At 43.6% G+C, this 9,709-nt stretch overlaps 1 protein-coding gene across 1 annotated transcript in view; it reads left to right on the top strand.

Moving 5' to 3' along the window:
* The first annotated feature begins 5,368 nt into the window (after nt 1-5,368).
* Nucleotides 5,369-9,709, top strand: part of LOC124148580 (LHFPL tetraspan subfamily member 6 protein-like) — an 81,338-nt gene continuing 76,997 nt past the window's right edge. The window contains exon 1 of the mRNA XM_046519733.2: nt 5,369-6,405. Within this exon, the coding sequence (XP_046375689.2) occupies nt 6,015-6,405 (391 nt within the window). The 5' untranslated portion in view covers nt 5,369-6,014. The remainder of the gene's footprint in view (nt 6,406-9,709) is intronic.

Here is a 9,709-nt window from a genome sequence, read left to right as displayed (position 1 = left end):
CTGTGAAGATCCGGGGTGGAATAGGTCTTCAACAACCCATACTCGCCGTGTAAAAAGCGACTGTGCTTGTCGTGGGAGCGACTAACGGGACGGGTAGGTCACGGGTCAGGCTCGCTGACTTGGTTGGATGTCATTGTGTCCCAATTGCGTAGATCGATGCTCATGATGTTACTCACTGAATTGTCTGATCTCGTCCTGCAAGGAACGATGTGTTTGGATCGTGGAGTCCCAGAAAGAGAACCTCTAGACTCCCGTCACAACAATGTGCAAAGTTAATGGAAACGTTTGACGTCATTTGAATACGAAAACCTGGCCTCCTGTTCGTTTTAACAATTCCTCGGTGTGTGTGTGTGTGTGTGTGTGTGTGTGTGTGTGTGTGTGTGGCATGTTCACTGTGATGGTTGCTAAACGAAAGGCATCACGTAAATGTAATGTATGTTTATGCATGTCGGATTATCACACCACACCACACCACACCACATCACACCACACCACACCACACCACACACCCCACACCACACCACACACCACACCACACCACACCACACCACACACACACACCACACCACACCACACCACACCACATCACACCACACCACACCACACCACACCACACCACACACACACACCACACCACACCTCACCTCACCACACCACACACACCACACCACACCACACCACACCACACCACACCTCACCTCACCACACCACACCACACCACACCACACACACACACACACACCACACCACACCACACCACACCACACACACACACACACACACACACACACCACTTCACTTCACTTCCCTACACCACACATATACATTACACCTTACACAACACCACTTCACACCACACCACACCACACCACACCACACCACACCACACCACACCACACACACACACACACACACACACACACACACACCACACCACTTCACTTCACTTCCCCACACCACACATATACGTTACACCATACACAACACCATACCACATCACAATACACTACACCAAACATCACACCACACATCACAATACACAACACCACACATCACATCACACAACACCACACCACTCAACACCATACCAGATAACAATACACTACACCATACATCACACCACATCACCTCACATTACATCACAACACACCACACCACACCGCTTCACTTCACTTCCCCACACCACACAACACCACACCACACCACACAACACCACACCACACCACACCACACCACACACAACACCACACCTGGCAGGAGAATCTGTGATGGATGGGGTTTTAATGTATTTGATATCAACAACAAGGTGCAAATGTGTTTGTATATCTCCGCTGTGACAGACTGACCCCCTCACAGGAATGTGGGACAGACCCCATTCAGTGGCAGCCCGATGACTGAAACGCCAGCAGTGGTGCAGGGGAGATAATGCGGCAATTTCTGCATTCCTCAGCGATAGAGGGACGTGCAAGGCTCTTTCCCTTCCTTGTTCAGTGGAATCTCCATCACAGGGATGAAGGGCTTCGTCGAACATGCTAATGGCGACGTGCCGAATTTATTAAGTTATCAACATGATATGTGCACATACCAAGAGTCTATGTACACATACCAAGAGTCTATGTACACATACCAAGAGTCTATGTACACATACCAAGAGTAATTACTGAAATACACAACATAATATATGCACGTGCTCTGCGTAATTTCTGAAGAAATCAACATGATATATGTGCTACACCCAATTTGTGCAACTGCCCATTCGCGTGCAATGGGCAATACAGCTTGTCCAATGCACCCAATGTGCACACAATCATCTGCTCATTGCATGCAGTGGGCAATAGTTGTGAATGAGAAATAATTCTCCAAATATTTCACAAATTGACCAGCTTGCTCATTTCTCGCAGTGGGCACGTAATTGTTCTGCCCAAAGCACGCAATTGAAATTGGTATTGTTTTACATGTCTTGTTTTTATTAAAGTAAACTCTATTATTAAGTGAATAAACTGTATTGAATAACAACCAAACACATATGTCATCTTAAGAAACTTTATTTTCTAAATAAAAAACACATATCAAGCAGTGTTATCTACATATAAAGAGTCTCCGAATGACATCGCCGCTCAGTTGAGTCAGTGTGCACAGGATTTGTGGCTATTGCATGCGGGTGGGTGGCTTCGTAGTAGAGGGGGTGGGCTGTATACGGGTGGGTGGTGTAGGGTGTGGGCTGGATGCGGGTGGATAACAGGGTGTGGGCTGTATACGGGTGGGTGGTACAGGGTGGGGGCTATATTCGGGTGGGTGGTACGGGGTGGGGGCTGTATACGGCTGGGTGGCTTCTTAGTACAGGGAGTGGGCTGTATACGGGTGGGTGGTACAGGGTGGGGGCTGTATACGGGTGTGTGGTACACTGTGGGGGCTGTATACGGCTGGGTGGCTTCTTAGTACAGGGAGTGGGCTGTATACGGGTGGTTGGTGCAGGGTGTGGGCTGTATACGGCTGGGTGGTACAGGGTGTGGGCTGTATACGGGTGGGTGGTACAGGGTGGGGGCTATATACGGGTGGGTGGTACGGGGTGGGGGCTGTATACGGCTGGGTGGCTTCTTAGTACAGGGTGTGGGCTGTATACGGGTGGGTGGTACAGGGTGGGGGCTGTATACGGGTGGGTGGTACACTGTGGGGGCTGTATACGGCTGGGTGGCTTCTTAGTACAGGGAGTGGGCTGTATACGGGTGGGTGGTACAGGGTGTGGGCTGTATACGGCTGGGTGGTACAGGGTGTGGGCTGTATACGGCTGGGTGGTACACTGTGGGGGCTGTATACGGGTGTGTGGTACACTGTGGGGGCTGTATACGGCTGGGTGGTACAGGGTGTGGGCTGTATACGGCTGGGTGGTACAGGGTGTGGGCTGTATACGGGTGTGTGGTACACTGTGGGGGCTGTATACGGCTGGGTGGCTTCTTAGTACAGGGAGTGGGCTGTATACGGGTGGTTGGTGCAGGGTGTGGGCTGTATACGGGTGGGTGGTACAGGGTGTGGGTTGTATACGGGTTGGTGGTACACTGTGGGGGCTGTATACGGATGGGTGGCTTCTTAGTACAGGGAGTGGGTTGTATACAGGTAGGTGGTACAGTGAGTGAGTGAGTGAGTTTGATTTTACGCCGCTTTTAGCAATATTCCAGCAATATCACGGCGGGGGACACCAGAAATATGCTTCACACATTGTACCTATGTCGGGAATCGAATCCGGGTCTTCGGCGTGACGAGCGAACGCTTTAACCACTAGGCTACCCGACCGCCCCGGATGTAACAGGGTGTGGGCTGTATACGGCTGGGTGGTACAGGGTGTGGGTTGTATACAGGTGGGTGGTACAGGGTGTGGACTGTATACGGGTTGGTGGTACAGGGAGTGGGCTGTATACGGGTGGGTGGTACAGGGTGTGGGTTGTATACGGATGGGTGGTACAGGGTGTGGGTTGTATACGGGTGGGTGGTACAGGGTGTGGGCTGTATACGGGTGGGTGGTACGGGTGGGTGGTACAGGGTGTGGGTTGTATACGGATGGGTGGTACAGGGTGTGGGTTGTATACTGATGGGTGGTACAGGGTGTGGGCTGTATACAGGTGGGTGGTACAGGGTGTGGACTGTATACCGGTGGGTGGTACGGGGTGTGGGCTGTATACGGATGGGTGGTACAGGGTGTCGGTTACATGTGTTCCATGTGTACAAGCATAGTCGCCTTTTAGGTCACGCATGGGTTGCTGAAGACCTATTGTACCCTGGATCTTCACAGGTCTATTCATTGAATGATAATGGTGGATATAAAAGCTGTAAATCATCGAATAATAATCGTTAGCATCGAGACCCGTGAAGATCTGGATTAGAATTTTCTTCAGCAACCCATGCTTGTCGTAAGAGGCGACTAATGGGATCGGATGGTCAGGCTTGCGTAGATCGATGATCACAATGTCAATCACAGGATTGTCTGGTCCAGACTCGATTATTTACAGATCCCCGTCATATTGCTTGAATATGGCTAAGAGCGCCGTTAAACAAACAAACATGAGCTTAGTCAAGATGGATACGATGACACACAATCAACCGATTAGCTGATCGCCTGGCCCTCTTAGTCGCATCTTACAACAAGACTAATACAGGTTAAATTTGAAGTCCTCGAGGTTCTGTTTCTTTGAGCGTTGAAGTAAATCGTACATATTGATCGATTGGATCGCTGATCATTGGAGTGCGTAACGTAAGTGGTAAACGTCTGAGACCTGCAAAACGTCGGGATTCCCTCCATAAAGCTAACACATGGTGATATAACTGAAATACGGTTCAGGGTGGCGTTAAACCCATTTCACTCACTATATACATAATGGTAGCATTCCAAACTACAAATATCCGTACGAAATACTGTTCCAACATCCAATTCAGGGAGGAAAGACTTGCTCAATGCTTCCAAAGTAATACCACATTTTAAATATGCAAGCACAGCAATAATGCCATGCAAGAAGCTATCAATGTCCGCAGTACAGACAGAATGTATAATTAATGAAGTACCCCCGCTTCACTAATGACATAGTTATGGGCAATTACACATGTAAATGCGACCGTTTTATGACACCCCCAGCCTGGTGCTATCTGCAACCCGACCCACCTCACCCGACAGGTTTGTCGTCACCATTGGGGTGGGTGGGGTGGGGGTGGGGGGTGCGGGTGGGGGTTGTGGTGTTTGTGTGTGTCTGTGGGGGGGGGGGGGGGGGGGGGGGGGGGGTTATGAGTGTGTGTTCTAAGCTTGTAAATTTCCTGTCATTGCTTCCTGACATACATTTCTTTCTGTAAACAATTGCTTTGGACCCGCAATGCATTGTCATTTTTGTGTGCAAAAACCTGAGGCTATATTATTATCTTTCTCGAGCATGAACTGCAACAACTTATAAAAAAAACACCATCCAGTGACAGACCCACCTCCATCACCAACTTCTGTATAATCCCTACAATTTTGAAAAGGAGTTGTTATTCATACGTTCTTGTTATACGCGGAATAGGTGTGAAGTTTGTGCATGGTTCAATAGGGCGTTGATTATTGGTGCTTTTGTATTAGAAAACATTGTCTTCAAAATATCACATATATCGTTGATATAAAACATGTGTCTTTAAAAAAGTCGTAATGGAGATATCTGATTTGCAAGAAAAGTTAATAATTCATACCATCACAAACTAACTGCACAAAGTACATTTTGGACAAGCCGGGCGAGATGCTTGCTCCACGTGTGTTTGTTTACAAACTGATTTATTAATAGATAAAGCGTTGTGATTGGTCAATAGCTTAACCTCCTTCCTCGATGCGGTTGTTTTATGCTCGATTGGGGCCAGCAAAGTGAATGAGTAGCGGCAGCGAAACACCGGTGGTTGTGCTGTTTGTATGCAGAGCGACACAACGACCTATCGCACGGTCACGCTTTTCTCCCTGCTGTGTCAGTTGACAGTTATTCTGAAGGACAAGCTGATTTTGGATAGATTTATCTTCTCGATATTTACATTTTGCATTGGAATTACGATGTGCATGCGCAAAGAGGACCCCGCACGTTTTGACAACAGCAGCCAGCGAGTCATCGGACAGAGAGCATAACGGTAATATATAGTGTTTGGCTATTCCGTTGTCGCAGAGGACGGACGCGTGTGAGCGTCATAAAGGCATCTTTCTTGTGGTTGGAATTCTTTCAATTGGAAGAACAAGTTTTTTTTTTGGCTGGAAAATCGCCTCCATACACCTTTTTGTCATTCCGGAAAATTGCCAAGGAATTTCTTCAAGACGTTGCGACAGGCAGTACAACTGAGTGTGAAATGTTCCCGTTTTTCTGACCGATTTTCAAATATTCGCACTCTGTTCGTAATGTGGGAAAAGTCACATCCCTGAGTGCTTAGAATTCCTATCTGCTTACTGAAAGCGGGGCTTGGCAGTCAGACAACGGAGCAAAACATCTAAGATATCGCCAAACGAATTTTACGAATTAGCCATGTCAAAATTATCCGGTTTGTCGTGTGTGGGTATATTCTGGGCAGTTCTGTCTCTTCTTGCAACAGTGGCAGCAAGTGTTGGATTCTATATGCCTTACTGGCTACATGGAGCCTTCAGTGATTCCACACCCATATATTTTGGAGTATTTCGAAGATGCAACTATCCTAAATTAGACGACGATGGTCACTTGGTGATCGTGCGCGAGTGCGGTAGATATACAACTTTCTGGGATATACCGAGCGTGTTTTGGCAGATTGCGACCGTCGCGGTGGGCGTGGGGTGCGGTCTGGGGCTGCTTGTCTCCATGACGGGGGTGATGTCGGTGTGTGTCAGGGACGTCATCACCCCCGTGGTCGGCAAGGTGGCTTCGGCGATGCAGCTGTGTGCAGGTGAGAGTTGTGGCCTCTTAACATGATTACTCATATCTTATTCATTGAATGATAATGGTAGATCTAAAAAATCGCTTCTGTGACTCGGGTTGGATATTAGTGTCACTATCTCCGACGGAAAACATTCACCATCATCATCATAGTAATAATAATGATAATATATATGTATTCAACATCATCGCATTTTCATTCATTACCGAATCTGATCCGTTTTATTACCGTTATCATTTAATGAAAAATCATGATAAGTATTATCATATTTATGCTTATTGTTTTCAGTATTATAACAATATTTATTTTTACAATACTTTTGTACAACACATTGTGTGACATACAGGTCAATGGGATCGGGTGGTCAAGTTCGCTGACTTGGTTGATACGTGTCATCGATCCCAATTGCTTGGATTGATGCTCATGATGTCAATCACTGGATTGTCTGGTCCAGACTCGATTATTTAACAGACTGCCGTCATATAGCTGGAATATTTCTGAGTGCGGCATTAAACAACAAACAACAGTTATTTTAAACAAGGGCCCAGAAGCTTATATTAAAGTCACAATTTAATTATTTGTTCAACAATGTTTCAATAAATGTGTAGATATTGTCTCTTGGTACAATGGTCCTAAACAACAATGTATATAATTATTCACCCTTCCAGTGGGATATTAAGTATATCAGAACTCAACACAATCACCGGCTTAACAGAATAACAGATAATTGCAATTAAGAATAAAATGTTAAATAGTTAATCCTTCACACTGATAGCCATGCAGCCCCAAACCTTTCTCTCAACAGATCATTCAGCAGATTTCACAACACAACCTTACCTATCCCGATTATCCCAGCCTTTGTAGTGTGTGGGGGCTAAACCAACACAATAGACACATCAAACAGTTTGATTAAGCTGAGAGGTAATTAAGCAGTCTGTCAGCCCAAAGCCTCTCATTGTGGAAACTACATTACGTAATACATCCCAGATACCATACAGTTCTACAAAACAGTTATGGTTACAGGGCCGTTTGTCTCTTCATTAGGCTGCCTTGTCTCGTCAGAGTGATGATAGTAAACAATGCTAAGACAATGTCAATTTGCATGAAGCTGTGACTCACCAAGACTACAGCGGACATAAGGCCTTGTCTCGAAATGGGAGCCCAAGAACCTGTACATGTGTTGAAGTGACATTGCCAATTGCAAGCTTCACTCAGTTGTGAAATTAACATCAGCGAAATTGATTTGTTATGAACCTATTTTGATATTGTTACATAAGGCATGTGAATTATGAATAATTAGTGTTTGAGTATTTATGTATATATTTTTTTCTAAAATTTAAAAAAAATAATTTTTTTATGATTCTCACAATACAGTATTCTGTGTTGAGGGATAGTTCTTAATTTAGGAGGGTACAAATTCCCTTTTAAATAAATAAATGTTAAGTGTGAATAATGTGCTAAATTTCTATAAACTTTTGTGAATTAATTCAAGTCACAGACTGCTTGTCCGAAATTTTGCAATTAAGATGCGTTTTGTTAAATCAAGTAGTTGATGCGCTGTGACTCATGTTACTTTGATTGAAATTGACATTATTAGAATTGACCACAAAACAAATTACTTATTGATTTTGTAACCTAGCAACAAAATGAATTATCCATGGAGTGAAGGCTTTGTTTTTTTTGACTGGTCTTGAATTTCAATTTCTCCAAGCTCTATTTTCATAAAGACGACATGCATTGAATTTTGAAAGACATTGAAGTGCGAGTGAAATGATGAAGAGTCAGTTCCTTGAAAACTTGGAATTTGGTAATTTTGAATAAAATTCTGAAACCTGGTTCAGCCTGCTGTGAGAAATCCGGAAGTTGAAATGTTTAGAATGTGTCATGTACATGACAGTGAATTGACATGTGAATTCAACATGAGCACAGCTCATTCGACTTAGTCCTGCACCATGACCGTGGAATATATTTATTTTATGAAAAAATAATAATCTAGAAATGCATACAAAAGCAAGTCTAGCCAGCTCAAAGAGTCAAGAAGGATATTGTGTAATATAAGATTTCAGAGACTAAATGTTAGTCTACTTTCGACCATGTGATCATGGGTACTGGAAATGATACATTCGCTCAGTTCTTGTTTTCAAACACAAATCAAAGGGAAACAAAATGTTTTAAGAAGTTTTGATTTGATTATTAACAGGGAATATGTATGCATGTGTCTTTTTATGGATAACAACTTCTTTAGTCTTTGTTATCCAGAAACAAAGTACTGTGTATTGATGTTCTTCCAACTTGTAAATGACAATCCAAAATACACAGGTAAACTTTCTGCATTCAAGTCACAGAAATACAATTTCAAAGGTAAATCATCATGTTTAGTGATAATTTATGTCAAATTTCACATTTTTATTGACCAGGTTTGTGATCCATTTACCAGAATTCTCTAAAGGAATACTAGATCTATATAGTTTTTTGCTGTGCATACTCCTTTTCCCTTGAAAGTCGTGAAGGCATTTATCAACAACAAAAACATGTCTGCAACTCTTTATTCAGACTCTTGTTATGATATACGACTTCTCATTCTTCAATTCTCTGAAAGGAGTTGCTTCACGCAGCGCAGCGAGAATAGCGCCGAACATGTGTCAAACCGGTTGAAATTATAGCATGTATAGTCCACAATAAGATTTTTTTATTCCGCGAAGAAACGGGAGCTATATTTCGATACTTTCAACTTTGAGTCTTGGTTCCTTTAACAGTTTACTTGATTCAAAGGTTTTTTTGCTGTTGACAAATGAAAGGTCCAATAAGTTTGTTCTTCACAGTTTTCACATTTTGTTCTGGACATTGCTTCGTTTGTCATTATTCTGACTCACAGAATTTCACAGATTTTAAAATAAACCCAAACGTCATGACAGAAAAGTTATATATCTATTGCAAATATAGATTGGACTTAAACAAAGCAAACATTTTTATGATCAGCTGTTAGGCAAACTATTATCCTGTAAGCCATCCTTGATTTTGACAGCTGTCACAGTGATATTTCAATCAGCTGATTATGTACATAACATGACATGGTGGATACCTTAATACATTCATTCACCTACTGCTGGTGAACAGGTGCTTGTTATGTAACAGATGTCAATGACCGGCACCTGTTGTTACAGTGCTGTCACAACCTGATGACTTTGACCTGTCATGAAATGTACGCGGTGTAAGGTGAAATGTACATAATATAGGATGTGCTAAAAACATCTAGTTATGTACCATGTTTACATGACTAAATGGAACTTGAATGATTATTATGTTATGCTAT

The sequence above is a fragment of the Haliotis rufescens genome, unplaced genomic scaffold (assembly GCF_023055435.1).
Source record: "Haliotis rufescens isolate VD_foot unplaced genomic scaffold, xgHalRufe1.0.p SCAF_9, whole genome shotgun sequence".
In the NCBI taxonomy this organism is placed as follows: Eukaryota; Metazoa; Mollusca; class Gastropoda; order Lepetellida; family Haliotidae; genus Haliotis; species Haliotis rufescens.
Note: the sequence above shows the minus strand (reverse complement) of the source record. Positions and strands in the feature narration are given on the sequence as shown.